This window comes from Balaenoptera physalus (genome assembly GCF_965194825.1).
Source record: "Balaenoptera physalus genome assembly, chromosome: 3".
In the NCBI taxonomy this organism is placed as follows: domain Eukaryota; kingdom Metazoa; phylum Chordata; class Mammalia; order Artiodactyla; family Balaenopteridae; genus Balaenoptera; species Balaenoptera physalus.
This window is the reverse complement of record NC_138890.1, coordinates 134,771,406-134,786,532: the sequence shown is the minus strand read 5'-3', so window position 1 is coordinate 134,786,532 and position 15,127 is coordinate 134,771,406. Positions and strand designations below refer to the sequence as shown.

General features: G+C 39.8%; 2 protein-coding genes across 5 annotated transcripts in view; one reads left to right on the top strand and one right to left on the bottom strand.

Moving 5' to 3' along the window:
- Nucleotides 1-11,256, top strand: part of MTREX (Mtr4 exosome RNA helicase) — a 130,985-nt gene extending 119,729 nt beyond the window's left edge. For all 3 annotated transcript variants that reach the window (XM_082457589.1, XM_082457588.1, XM_082457590.1), the window contains 2 exons: nt 9,540-9,644; nt 11,052-11,256. In XM_082457589.1, the coding sequence (XP_082313715.1) occupies nt 9,540-9,644; nt 11,052-11,104 (158 nt within the window). In that variant the 3' untranslated portion in view covers nt 11,105-11,256. The remainder of the gene's footprint in view (nt 1-9,539; nt 9,645-11,051) is intronic.
- Nucleotides 9,833-15,127, bottom strand: part of PLPP1 (phospholipid phosphatase 1) — a 113,260-nt gene continuing 107,965 nt past the window's right edge. For both annotated transcript variants that reach the window (XM_082457608.1, XM_082457609.1), the window contains exons 5-6: nt 12,190-12,366; nt 9,833-11,620 (exon numbers count right to left, since the gene is read on the bottom strand). In XM_082457608.1, coding sequence (XP_082313734.1) covers nt 11,489-11,620; nt 12,190-12,366 — 309 coding nt within the window. In that variant the 3' untranslated portion in view covers nt 9,833-11,488. The remainder of the gene's footprint in view (nt 11,621-12,189; nt 12,367-15,127) is intronic.

Here is a 15,127-nt window from a genome sequence, read left to right as displayed (position 1 = left end):
AAACAATAGTGGTGTACTGTTTGTTTTGTTTTGTTTGTTTAAGAAAAATGAAGGGACAATAGGCCTAGAAATATAGGAAGCCTTATAAAATTATCTTTGTGGATTATTTTTCTATGTACTTAAATGAAAAAGTTACCACAGTATGGCAGATAAATCCTAAACTGCTAAATTGAAGACAGTCTGTATTTTTTTTAATTAATTAATTAATTTATTTATTTTTGGCTGGGTTGGGTCTTCATTGCTGCACACCGGCTTTCTCCAGTTGCAGCGAGTGGGGGCTACTCTTCGTTGCGGTGGCTTCTCTTGTTGCAGAGAACGGGCTCTAGGCACGCAGGCTTCAGTAGTTGTGGCTTGCGTGCTCTAGAGCGCAGGCCCAGTAGCTGTGGCACACGGGCTTAATTGCTCTGCTGCATGTGGGATCTTCCCGGACCAGGGCTCGAACGCGTGTCCCCTGAATTGGCAGGCGGATTCTTAACCACTGCGCCACCAGGGAGGTCCTGACAGTTTGTATTTCTGCCACCTATGAGTTGATGTTTTCCGCAACATACTAGCAATTCCTGAAATCTATTTCAGTTCCTGAAATCTAATTCCTGAAATCTATTTCAATTCCTTGAGGCTATTTCAGTGTCATGGTTTGCTAAGAAATCTAAGATTAAAAATTGAGGGATTCAGTTTATGACTTGAAATTGAGTCTAACATCAACACAGTTTTCATGATACCATTATATCAGCTATACCTTTTCTTTCTAAAATTGGGATAGCTCCATAAAAGCAAATTATGTAATTAAACAGCAAAAAAATAACTGAGAACCTTGATTTACTTAGGATATTTTTTTCTCTAGCATATCATGTCTCCCCGCCACAACGTTTTTTTTTTTCCTTTTTTTCTTTTTACTATGTTGTTTAGTTCGTCCATTTCAGAATTGCCATTCTCTCCTCATCTTGTTACTGTACATGCTTTATATAATTGGAAAAATACTATAATCAAAGCTCTAGCCCATAGTATAGTGTATCTTTATTTTTACAGGCAGAAAATGACTGCATTGGAACTTTTTAATGTGCTCTGGTCAAGTGTCTGATCATGTCATGTCATGAGCCTCAGGAGTAGTTTTAAGTATTTTTCAAACATTAGCTGGAGCTAGTTAACATTGTAATGATTAACACCATATGTTTGGGGGATGTCTGATGTAAGAGAAGAGTTTATACTGTGATTCAGTTGAGGAATTTTGAACACTTCACATAAATAATTATTGCCTCTGTTATCACCCTGGAAAAAATGATAGAATATAATCGTTTCTTATTTCCATCAATTAAATTTGGATAACAATTAAAAATATATCTGTATGGGCTACAGCCTAGGGTTTCAGTCTACTGATCCATTGTAATAGATCCATTGTAACCTAGACAGGGCCATTACTATTTATTTCTGTCTATACAAAAACAATATTGTAGTCTTCACTGTGCATGAAGGATTTGCTTTCCACTAAGCACATGTCATCAGGAAAGCTCCTATGACAAATTATCACTTGAAAGTGTTTACTGTACTTCTGCCTGTCATAGGTTTTTTTGTTTTGATTTGTTTTTGGCTGCGTTGGGTCTTTGTTGCTTTGCATAGGCTTTTCTCTCTAGTTGCAGCGAGCGAGAGCTACTCTTTGTTGCAGTGCGTGGGCTTCTCATTGAGGTGGCTTCTCTTGTTGTGGAGCATGGGCTCTAGGCGTGCGGGCTTCAGTAGTTGTGGCACGCGGGCTCAGGAGTTGCAGTTCACGGGTCCTAGAGCGCACAGGCTTCAGTAGTTGTGGCGTGCGGGCTCAGTAGTTGCAGCATGTGGTTCCTAGAGCGTGCGGGCTTCAGTAGTTGTGGCTCGCAGGCTCTAGGGCACATGGTCTTCAGTAGTTGTGGCACGTGGGCTCAGTAGTTGTGGCTCGTGGGCTGTAGAGCGCAGGCTCAGTAGTTGTGGCTCACAGGCTTAGTTGCTCCGCGGCCTGTGGGATCGTCCCGCACCAGGGCTCGAACCCGTGTCCCCTGCATTGGCAGGTGGATTCGTAACCACTGTGCCACCAGGGAAGTCCCTGTCCTAGGTTTTTAAAGCAAATGCTGTTTGGCACATTCCTACTGTCTGCCCCCACCACATGGTCTTCTCAAATGCCTTTCCACTAGCATAGTTTTACCCTTTCTTAGGAGAGGGTACATCAGTGTTAGAAGGGATTTTCCAATGGATTTGTTTTTTTAAAATACTTTTGCTAATAATAATAGAGTAACATTCTATTAGTATGTATCTATTCTGTGTTTAAATTTTGGCACAGTTTTAGTACTAAATGACTTAAGAGTTAGTACCTGATACTTACTCATTTAATGAATAATTAACTGAGACCCTAGTGGGATCAGGAATTGTGCTGGGTGCAGTGCAAGCAACAGTCTCTGCCCTCCAGGAATGTTTTCAGCCTAAGCTGGGATCTAGTGGTAAATGATTGCAGGAAAATATAATTATGATCCTAACCTCAGGCCTCAATAACCACTTAGATAGGAGTTATTAAATCAGATTCAGGGCGTGAACTGTGGGGAACCACTTTTGTGAATGCCAGAAAGCTGGAGGTAGAAATAAATACCTCTCCAGATAAAGAAATGTGTTGATTTCAATCCTTAATTAGAATGATGTTAAGAACCTCATGAGCTTGATGTTTATAAAATTACCCTTAAAGCATGTGTGCTCAAATGTCCATCAGTGGGTGAATAAATTGTGTTTTATCCATATAATGGGACAGTATTCTACTATAAAAAAAAAGTGAAGTACTGATTCATGCTAAAATATGGATGAACTTTGACCAGATTAAGGGTCTAAGTGAAAGAAGGTATACATAAAAGCCACCTATTGTACAATTTCATTTATGTGAAATGTCCAGAATAGGCAAATCCGTAGAGACAGAAAGTAGACTTGTGGTTGCCATGGGCTGGTGGAAGGGGGGAGGGGTGTGACTGCTTAATGGATATGGGTTTCTTTTTGAGTGATAAGAAGATTCTAAAATTAGATAGTGATTATGGTTGTACAATTCCAAATATATCCAAAACCACTGAATTTGTACACTTAATTAAAAGGGTGAATTTTATGCCATGTGAATTATATCTCACTGTGAGTTTTTTCCAGAGTGGTGATGTAAATCTGAGGATAAAAACAGGCAGTGACACTGGTGTACATGCATTAAAGTGGTAAATTTTATGTGTATTTTACCACAATTTTTCTTCAAAAGGCAGTGACTAGTAGGAATTCAGTTCTGCTTTCCACTCTGACAAGACCAGAAAAAAAGATTTGTAACAAACCGTTAGGTTGTTACTGTGTATGTTTCTGTTTCTGGTCAGCTTCAGATAGCCTGGGGGGATGGGTCATGGCTTTGTATCTCTTATCTAACACTTAATCTAGGTGGTCCTGATTGATGAGGCAGAATGATTTCCAAACCTGGGAGTAAGGAGAACCCTTGTATTACAGAGAACTGCAGTAGGTAGGAAGTATGCTGGGTAATTCACTTCTTCACCATAGGCTTCATTCATCCCCTTTACGCTGCAGGCAGCTATGGACAGTGTTTGTACACACACGGTGATTTGTTGACAAGACTGAGGCCAGCAGCCACAGCCATTTTATGTGCAACCCTGTACCGCCTGGCCTCATTTTCTTAATTGTTCTCATGTCATCTGAAACTGTCAGAAACTCATTTTCCAGAAATTGAGTGGGAATGCTTACAAAGTGTGGCAGTGCTCGCTCGCTCACACGTTCGTTTAGTTTCTTTAGCTTATCTTAGCAATATACTTCATGTGGTTTGGCCTCTGATAGCTTTTGCAGATCCTGGCTGTTAACATGAGTTTCTCAATTTGTAGAAATACCAAAACAATATCAGGTTATCTGTGATTCCCAGTACACATTTGAAATCAGTCAAAACAGAGTTTGTGAGCCAGGGCACCTGCCTCTCCGATGCCCTGCGCAGCAGAAGATTTATAAAGGATTTCTTTTCAATTCTAAATGGCCTGTGAAATACACTCTGTTCCTTTTTAAAGTCCTATATATATTTACATTTTTAACCATTACCTAATTTAATTCTCTTCAAATAGAAGTGTTTGCAAAATACACATTTAATATCTGGCTGCATGAGTCATGCAATATTCATTACCTTCATTACATTCCAGCCCCCACCCTCTCTCTAGACACCCAGAAGTTACTGCGACTGGATTTCCTCTTCCAGTGAGAGCAGGACTGGAGCTCAGCATTCCTAGCACCTGAGAACAGAAATAACGAATATAGCCAACATTTATTGAGCTCCTGTTGTGTTACTGACACTTGTTAAGCACCCTACATGCATTGTTTCATTCATTTCTCACAATAACCCCATTAGGTATAGGAATTCTTGTTATCTCCACTTTATAGATGAGTAAACTTAAAGTTTTTAATATGTTAATAGAGAAGATTTGGAAGGAAAGTATTGAGTTTACTTTTGGGAACTGTTGAGTTTGAGGTGCCTATAATATGTCTGGGTGATCAACTTTTTGTTGGCAATAGTATCTAGCTGGAATTGATAGCATTGTTTCGTGTTTGTAACAGTTGTTTTTATAATTATGGCCTATTTATAAAAAATAAGTGAGCAGCTTTCATTTACTTAAGTAAAAAGTGTTACAGCAAAAATGAGTGATACGCTAATGACTGAAGTTTGTGAAATAATACCTTTAAAGATAAAACTTAGGGTCTACAAGTGATTATCCTAATACAGAAATATCACACATGGACCATCCAGAACCTTATGTTTGAATCCGGACTGAAGCAGACTCACCAGTGCTCCTACTAGCATTTGCATTAATGGTATCAAAAGATTTTTAAGCAGTAGAGGAGCACCGTTCCTCCTGGGATGCAGTGGGTGGGAGATAGGCTCCTTACCTGCCCTTGTTGTGTTGCTTGTGCCTGCACATGGGTGCCCAATGGCAGAGGGAGTAGGAGCTGAAACGCTCATCCAGGGGAAGAGATAAAGAGGTGCTGTCCATTTTTCAAGTCATGAATTTACCAGTGGAGCTAGGAGATGCCCCCTTCTGATCCTACAGTGGCTGGTGTCCATCTGGCAGCCTCCTGTTCCTAGGGAATAGGCTAATCCTCTTCTTACCCATATTTGTAAAGCTGGTTGGTTGTGTTTGCTTCATGGTTTTGCTTTCAGCCCCATCCTTTCCCCCATTGCAACTTCAAGCTGTTTTGTGCATTTTTATCCTGTCTCACCCAGGTAACTGTCCTCCAGATGCCATTCAGACCTGCTTTCTCTCTCTTTTTCCTTCTCTCTCTCTCTCCCTCTCTCCTTTCCTCATTTGGGCCATTAATTGAGCTTTCTCCTTCCCTGGTTCTGTCCATAATTTTCTCAGCCACGGTCACAGCAAAAACAAACTAGTATCTTCAACTTTTATAAAGGTTTTAGCTTGTAAAGGTCCAAGATTCTTCTTCCATGAACTCTTAGCCTCAGAGTTTAAAGGGAAGCCATTGCTGTAAAGGGTGGCTAATACGGTTCTCTCTGCCATTTCCGATGAGGGTATCAGATTTCTTTTCTAATCCTAGATGTAAAACTGTTAACCTGAACCTGAATGGCATTAACCACCTCTAGGGTTTCTCACTTGTAAAATGGTAGTAGAATGTTGGAAGTGGCTAACGACAGTCTCTTCCTGCTTGGAAACAACATCTTCTGTGAAATCACTATTTTTTTCTGTTAAAGGTTGCTAGTAAAAGAAGCAGCATTTGTTCTGTTAATTTTCAAAATCTTAGTATAGTTTATTGGTGTCAGAATGAGTTGTCTCAGTAACAGGAAGTAAACACCAGGTAGATATCACATAGCTGCTTCCTCATTCTCTTGGAGACCTGCTGTGGAGAGGACACAGCCACTGCTTACAGAGAACTTTCCTTCTGAAACACAGTTCCTTTTTTCTAGTCATGGAGAGAGAATTAGGAAGCAACTGATATTCTTGTTTTTCCATCTGCCTTATGCACCACCAACCTGGATCAGTCTAATAATTCACTTTCTCTATTCCTATACTTTCACAGCAGAGTTCTGCTGGGGAATAATTGTATAGTTGGTGTCATCAAAAGCCATAGTCTGTAACCTCAGAATCACATTAAACCTTCCTAGTAATAATAGAAGTAGCAGGAGGAGGAGGAGATTATTGAGCACCAGCTAGGTACACTTTGAACATTCTACCTCACTTAGTCTTTCCCACAGCTTGCTCGTACAGTCCCTCAAGTAGTAGATGCCATCTACTACTTAGTTTCCTTAGCTATAAAGTGGGAAGAGTAATAGTTCTTATCTCATATTATGAGGGTAACATCATGCATGTAATCCCTGGTCTGTCCACGTCCAGAGACTATGTCCTCCACGCAGGACTTCTCTCTGGCTCTGAGACTTCTCTTAGAGGCAATTCCAGATCCTCACCGCTCTCCTTAAGCATCTGCCTCAACTTTGCCCCAGATTTCTAGGTGATCACTCCTGCTTCAGAGGAAAGGGATGCCACTAGGTCTGTCTTAACCTAGAAATTCATGGCATATATCCTTTCCCTTATTTTCCTCTTAAGAGGAAATTGCACTCAGTTCCAGGGCCGCCTTCCACTGTTTTCTGCACCTTCTCAGTCTTTTGAGTCACGTCCTTTCTGCTTCCATTTTAGCATATGAATGTGTTTATATTTCTCATCCATGTCTTCTCCAGCTACCAACATAACATCCAGTGTTTAAGAGCAAGAGCATATATCCTGGTCTTAAATCCTACCCACTCACTAGATGAATGTTCCTGGGCAAGTTACTTAACTGTGCCTGTTTCCTTAGTTATAAAATGGTAATAATAATAGCTCTTATCTCGTATTGTGAGGTTAATATCATGCCTGTAGAGCCTTTAGTACAGTGCCTGGCACAAGTAGTCAATAAGTGTTCGCTGCTGCCGTCATTATTTAGGAAGTTATCTTGTTGTCGTCATCATCCTCAGTCCCTCAATCCTTTCACAAGCCAGGCTTGGAAAGAGTAGTCGAGAATAGACCATCTTCAACTCCCTACCTCCCATTTCCTTCTTGAGCCATAGTAACCTAGTCCCCCATTTCACTGAAATTATCACAAGCCATTACTCTGATTGCCGAATTAAGAAAACAGACTCTTTGTGACTGGATCCTACTTGCCAATTTCCACTTCCTACTTCTTGAAACCCATTACTGCAAATTCTTTGGCATTACCTGGCAATGAAGATTTATAACAGAAGTGAGGAGCTTAGAGTATGACCTGAAAATCTTACTAAATATTTACAATTTTTTCTCGATTATTTTAAATGTATAGACTGAATTTAATTAAAACTGAAATTTATGAAAGTAGTATTTTTATAGAAAATATAGATAAATCATTTTTGTGAGGCACTATAATATAATATGGTTAAATGCTTAGGCTGTAGAATCTTACTGTCTAGATTTAAATCCTGACTCCATCATATACTCCCGGCTCTGACCTTGGTCAAGTTATAATTTCTCTGAGCTTCTTCTTTTCCCTTTTTGTAAAATAGGGATAACAGTACTTGTCTCATGGAACTGTAAGGGTCAAACAAGAAAATTTACACAAAACATAGATTATAGACCTGCCACAAAGTACTCAGAAAATGTTGGACATCACCCTTTTTTCTCGAAACATGCTCAGCCTTATTTCACCTTTCCTTGATGCCTAAGTCTTATTATAAACATCAATTAATTTACTCTCCTATAATAAGAAAGCCAGGATTATGGTAAGATGTATGTATATGTGGAGGTGAGATATCAGTCTTGACCCTACTTCTCCAAGAACTCCATGGACCTTTTAATGGGAGAAGAGGAAGGACAATAAAGTATGAACTTTGAATATTTTGGTTCAAGGACTGTATTATGACCTTACATTCCTTTAGAGCTTTGCCCCTGTCACAGAATTCGTGCATCTCATATCTCAAGTGAGACAAATCCAGTTAGGTAAAGTAAGCCCTCTGTTTAAATTGCATTTATCATCATTTACCTTACAAATGAGAAGGGGAAATAGGAGTAGAATAAGGGCCTAGATCATAGAGCTAATTACTTAGCTGAATCTTTCCTAGTATCCAAGTCACCATCCAGTCTTCTTTCCTCTAACTCCAGGTGTCTCAGCTCACTCCTTTTATAACCAAGTCTAGATTAGGTGAACATCCTATAAGTAGGAGATGATAGCATCCTTTTAAGAGAGGTATCCCCATTGATCTTTCAAGTTGACATACGTGCTGGTGGTCCTCTTGTTGACCAATCTCATCCCATAAACCTCTCGCTGTGAACTAGCATCTCTGTGTTCTGCTTACTCTGGCCCATAGGTGGGTTCAGAAACCAGGCATGTTGTCCTTACCAGCCCAGGCCCTTGTGCAACATTTTCTCAGAGAGAAAAGGTGCTGTACATGTACATGGGCACTTCCTGCTGAATCCTGATGACTCTCTTAGGTATATGGCTTATATTTTTGCCTTTGTCTAAGCTCAAATTCCCTTCTGCTTTATGAGTTAAATCTCTCTACTGTTTTTCTCCGTTGGGCACATTGTACCATAATGTGGAAGGCATTAAAAGGTAAAAAGGAGCCCTCAACACTGCACATGGAGTGTATTACAAGAACTTGATACATGTTAATGAATTCTTCCAGTGTTGCAAGGAGTTAAATAAGGACCTGAAGTGTGGGTTAACAGCTTGCATATCAGAGAGAACTGATATTCCTAATGTATTTCAGACATTAAAAATGAAATCCAAGAGTTTTAAACTTAGGCAGGTAGCACTTAAGAGAAAGGATCCCAAGGCCCCTCCTCGTGCAAGTCTGACAGAAGTGAAACTGTGTTTACAACTTCACCTTTGATGCAAACACTTGTCGCAGACAGGGAGTCACATCCAGTGGGAAGAGACTGATCTCTTTTATGCTTCATTGAGGATGCACTGTGTGAGGAAAGCACTGATGAAAAGAGTCTATTTAAGGTCCAGAAGAATGATTGATTGCACCTTTAAAATGACAAATCTGATCCTGTTAATCCCCGTGCTTAAAAATTCCCTGTTGCATTCTCTTCACAGGATAGTATCCAGAGGCCGTAGTAGGCCACACTCAGGGTCTTTGAATAGCTGCTTTCCTACATTGTCTCAGTGGTCTTCCCTTGTCACTGCCTGACAGGGACCTCATTCATAAGAGACCCAAGTTATATGTCACCTTTGCTACCTTTCACCCATGTTGCTCTCTCCTGTGCTCCCAGGGCATTTTGTTTAGTTACCTCTCTAACAGCAAGTGTCAACACATTATAATAAATCCATGACTCTCTCTACCATTAGTCAAGGATGGGAATTAAACTTTTCATCTTTGTAGCCTTCCTGGTGCCTAGCAGTCACCAGTCATGTTTACTACTGGTTTACTGCAGGAGAAGTCCCTCAAAGTACTATTAGTTAATCATCCCATGTTCACCTTCCTTGCATCTTCACAAAAGTTCTGCTATTCCTGATTATTTACACTTTACAAGTGATTTGTTTCCTCTTCTGTCCAGGCAGCATAATTCGTTGTATGAGGCGCCTGGAAGAACTACTTCGACAAATGTGTCAAGCAGCAAAAGCCATTGGAAACACTGAGCTGGAAAATAAATTTTCAGAAGGTCAGTATCCAGCCCATAAGCTTTTTCTAATAATTTAGGCAAATCCTGTTGAGACTTGAGCTCTTGACCACAACCTAGGAGAACATTTTCTGATGCTCTTCACTGGATTGCCATGAAGGGCCATTTCGTAGTGTTCACAGAAAATATCAGTGTGTGTGTGTTGGAAAAAGTTTGTAAATGAATATATATAAAATCTCAAAATATTTATTGTGCACTTACTGTGTGCCAGACATTGTTTTAAGCACCAGGGGATACAGCAGTGAACAAAAAAGATACAAACCCCTGCCTTAATGGGGCTCACATTCTAGTGCAGGGAGGTGGACAGTAAACAAGTCAACAATTAAAATATATCAGGTAGCAATAAAAACAAAGGAAGAGACAGTGGGGAATTGGAGGATGGATACAATGGCCTAGGGTCCCCTACTCAGAAGGTGGCATTTAGGTCCTTCATAGACACTTGATATACTTAAGCAACAAGAGGCCAGTGTGGATGGAGCACAGCTGAACAGTGAGTAGAATAGTAGGGGTTGGAGGAAGAAAAGAAACGGTCATGTAGCTCCCAGCCCTCAGCTTTTTCCTCTGAAATGATTGGAGGTTTTGAACACAGGAGTGGTGTGCTCTGACTTGGGTTTCACAAGGCAGTTCTTGCTGCTGCATCACAGGCAAGTCTGTAGATTAGCAAGGTGGAAGCAGGAAGACCAGATCAGGAAAGAACGGCTAGACCAAGGTGGTAGTAATGGGGGGAGGCATACATGCTTGCAAATAATTTCATTCCATCTGAATGCTGGCCAAGAAAAAGGACTATGAATTAAAACATCAAAGAATAGCAGCCACATAGTTGCTCTGAGTTATTAGCTGCTCACAGTCAAACCTAGTGATTCTGCTAGCAACTTAGTATCCTAAGAAGAGGTTTATGAAAACTGGCTTATATTTTCAACATTGTTAAATAGAGGCAGACCTCTTTAATCACTCCACGTTTAAGTCTAGTTTTATAAACTTCTATATGATAAAATTTGTTTGTCCTTAGTCCAGAAAGAATTTCACATGGTAACTGAAATGTAGGGCCTTCCATTGCAGGCTGAAAAATTCATGCTTTTGGGTCAACTAACTTCTTGGACAGCTTAGTCCTTCTGGTCTTTCTGAATAATTTTAGACACCCCTGCACACACGGGGTACTTTAGATTCAAGAGTCATGAGAACAGGGGTCTGGTTTCTAAGTTTCCCATCTCTCAGAGGTGGCTGTGAACTCCTCTAGGTGTCTTTCAGGCAAGCAAGGTTTTGTAATTTCCAGGCTTGCCCTCTCACCAAATTTAATCAGGATTGTTGTGCTGTCTTCAAAACCCCAGGGGAGGGGAATTACATTCTCTGTGGTCTTGAAAATTTAAACCGTATTTTCTTTTCTCTTAGGAATCACCAAAATCAAGAGAGATATTGTGTTTGCTGCCAGCCTCTACTTATGAAGAGTCAGCTAAAGGAATGTGGGATTTTAAATTGTTCACCACCTGTCTGATGTATTATATTTAAATCAAGCATCATTCTAAGAAAGCATATTACATACACAGTTGTACATAAGCATTACATTTTTTTAATAAAAAAATGTACAGGTGGGGCATTTGTTTTAGTGAAAGGCTTGAAATTTTTTGTAATGAACTTAGAGCTATTAGATAACCATTGTGTTAAATGTAACTATATACACACAGGTAAAGTGGGCATCCAAGAGGTACAGTAGCAGCAGTCCCCTTAAAGGCTTGTATACTGGGAAGAAGGACGCATCCTCTTGCCTTCTGGTTGCAATCATTTTCCTTTAGAAAGCAGGCCAGCTTCATCTGGGCACTCTGCCACCTTCAAGGTTGGTGACTGTTCCGATAGTGATTCCCTGTCGTTGGTGTTTCATGCAGAGTTGTATGAGAGTCCTCCTCTTTTCTTTCTTTAAAAGGAGAATTTCTCTCCTTGAAGAAATCTGATACATATACAGCCTGTATAGAACAGGTAACATTTAGAATGGGGCAAAGTACTTACTTAATGATACAATTTTAAATAAGTTTAAAAACCATATACAAAGTTGCAATAAGCAGTGTGCAAAAAATAAATATAAACAAAAGGATATACGTTACAGGGTACAGGTTAAGGGTACGAATAAATTAGTGGCTAACAGGAATTTTTGTTAAGGACATTCTGAGAGTTGCTCTGTTATGTATTGGGCAGATAGCTTCACTCTGCTAGCCCTTAATGAAAGTGTCATTCCTCATGTAAATCAGTTTTTTTTTTTTTTTTTTCAATTCACACTAAAAAGAAAACTGTTTATAGCCAGAGCTTTTTACAATTAAAAAAAAAATTTAGTAAATTTTTAAATAACTTTTGCAAGGAGTAAGTAACGTAGGTATTATTTGCTATCTATCCTAAAATGACTTTTAATAACATTGGGGTCCTTACCCAGTAGCAATTATTGAGCCACATTCTCTGCCTTAGCATAGTTTTCTCATTGGGACATTTTTTTCTACTTATTTATCCAAGTGTTTCTCAGGCTCCTGCCCTGTATACTTACAATTAATATTGCAGCCAGAGCTCCTTGAATGAGTCCAGTCAACACATCACTCCAGTGGTGTTTGTAATCAGAAATTCGAGAAAGGCCCACATAAATGGATGCGGCAACAAGACCAAATTGCAGTGTAGGGCGTAAGAGTCTTGCCCAGTCTCCCTTCATCCTGGCTTGAAGATAAAGCTAACAGAAAAGATAAGAATAAAGAAAAGAGCTTAACATACCAACTGGAGACTATGTTTTATATTAATTATCACCACATTGCTAAAGGACTGATGTTTAAAATGACAGTCACTAAGTATTAATATTCATTAAATAATCTGTTATTTATTATATATGGAACAGGGCTTTAGCCAAGCATTCTTGTACTCATTAATACCTAAAAATTAATCCCAAAACAAAACCAAAAGGATAAAAAATTAAAAGAATAAAAACTATTGCCCTAGTAACATAATTTATTACTTAGACCACTCTTCAAATTATGAACAAGGTAAGTGTTTCTGACCGTCTAGGATTTCAGGGGGCAGCTCCTCACCTTCCAGTTTGAATTATAACTGTCATTAGTTTAGAGTCTTGAGATCAACTGCTAGCATTCTGAGCACAGGTTGCCCTTACCCTGGGCCAGGCTACTATATTTTCTACCCAGCCTATCTAGGAACTAAGTTTGCTTAATTCACCCAAACAATTTACTTGAGAGCTCCTCTGGCCTCAAATTATTTAACAGAGCAGCTGAGACTAAATAAATAATCTGTATTTATAAGTAAATACAATAATCTGCCTAAGTAAATAATACAGTTTGTAATTTAGTCCTGATCCAGTAAAGGAGTCTATTCTTTCAATAGCACCTGTACCCTTTAAGTTCTATGACTTTTCTAATCAGACCTGAGAATCTTGCCTTTGCCATGTCAGCCTGCCTCTGACTTCGGGTGCATCCCTAAAGATAGTAATGTAGAATGAATTTGGAATAGTTTCCTATGAACTCCTTTCAGCCAATATAGTCTCATTTTTTAAAAAAAAATTTTTTTCCTAACTAACTTCTATCCAGTAAGAATATACTTCTTAATATTCATTTTTAAAAATTCTGCTCAGTAATTTATGGCTCATATACTTAAATTGTTTTCTGAGGACTGCATTTAATTATGTGGCTGTACCCAATGATGCTGCCTATTTAAAATAGATACACAAATCCATTTCCAGTTCTTTGGGCACTGCTGTGTGTGTTCAGTTCTCAGCACCTGGCAAAGCCCCAGAGGTTGTCTAATTTTATCAAGTACTTTATAGTATAAACATCTAACCCTAAAAGAGCATACCAGTTGTTTAACTGAGTTGGACTCCTTAGCTGGCTGAAGTGCTACTGGCTTTCTGTAGAGCTCCTCTCCCCTTTTTTTGTTTGTTGTTGTTGAAGCTATAAAAACATAAGGAGTAAGAGGCTTGTCTCAAGATTCTAGAGTTGGGAAGATAGTTGGTTCTGGTTGTAACAAAGTTGACATGTGCCAACTGAAGCCCAATTAGGTACCACAGCCATGCCAGAGAAGATTCACCTCATTCGTTCTATTTTAATTGGAAACTTTTTGTTCATTTTAAGGAGGACAGTTCCTCGACTAGGGCTGAAGCCGAGTTTCATATATCAAGTTTAACTGACCCTCTTCTGGTTATTATTAAGCTACCTTTTCAGATAAGGGTTAAAGGCATGGGTTATTCGGACTATAAAAACATATACCTAAGAATTACAAATACTTACATGAATGCAGACATCTTAGGGAGAACTGCACCCATCCCTGCTAGCGACACAGCAATAAAAAAAACCAAAAAGCAAAAAAAACCTCTAAAATGGACGTAAAGCTAGTCCTAACCTAAAGGAAACTCAGAGACAGAACTTTAAGGCTCTTCCTCACTTAAGATTCTAAAATCCCTCTAACAATACTTTCCTTTGAAAGAACCCTGACTTTGACTCTAGGTGCCTGCAGACATCTGTTAAATAAGTATTAATTTGCCCCAATCTCTTCCTCAACATCCCTGTGAAAATAACATTCACTTATGGATCAGTAATCACATAAGTTGCAATATACTTGAGGTGAACCCTTTACCCTCTAAGTACTTAGTTTCTTCTTACACGTCTACCCAAGTACAGATGGTCCCCTCGGTGTGGATCCAGAGGTCACTCCCCCTGTGGGAGCTCTGGGATTCCCCAGTTGTGATCATACACCTAACCTTGTGCTCCACTCTGTGTTCTGGCCCTTCTGCTGACTAACAGCCATATGGCCTGAGTGCCGGCTCTGGTCACAGAACAGTTCTCAGCTCTGGGTGAGGTTGGTTAATTGAGTGTGCTTCCTATATGCCTGTTCTGTGTTTCCCTGGGTCCAGGGTACTCAATGTAGCTCTACAAAAGCTGGGCACCACCTCTAGCCCTGCTCTTCCCTGGGAAGACTCTTCCATTTCAGTAGACCCCAAGGCGGTAAACATTTGAGTTTCTTGAACCTTGGGTCAACTGAGTTCTACAGTTGACATGCCCTAAACAACTCCAGACCTCGACAACTCCCCTCCCATGTTGCCAGCCAGAAGTCTGTCCTACATGAGCCAGTCCAACAAAGCACACCATGCTGTCTTTCTGGTGGCTCCACTTCCTCATCCTTTCTCAGGTTCTGCAGTGCAAATCTTTTAAGCTCCCACTCTCTGGAGGCGCTAGAGACTTGGCTTCCTCCTACCACTCATTTAACTGCTTTCCAGAATCTTTACCTCTTGCTTATTGTCTCCTTTTCCATTCTTTGACTTTGTGGATTTATAACTTTTAAAATTCTACTCCTTGTCCTTTGAGGGGAGAAGAAAGTATGTATGTTTCATTAAAAAGAAGTCTCCATTCCTCCATCTTTCCCTGTCTCAGAGGAGCTGACTATCTGATGCTCCTCAGCCCTGTTACGTTAGAACTAGATACAGGGACAGCTCA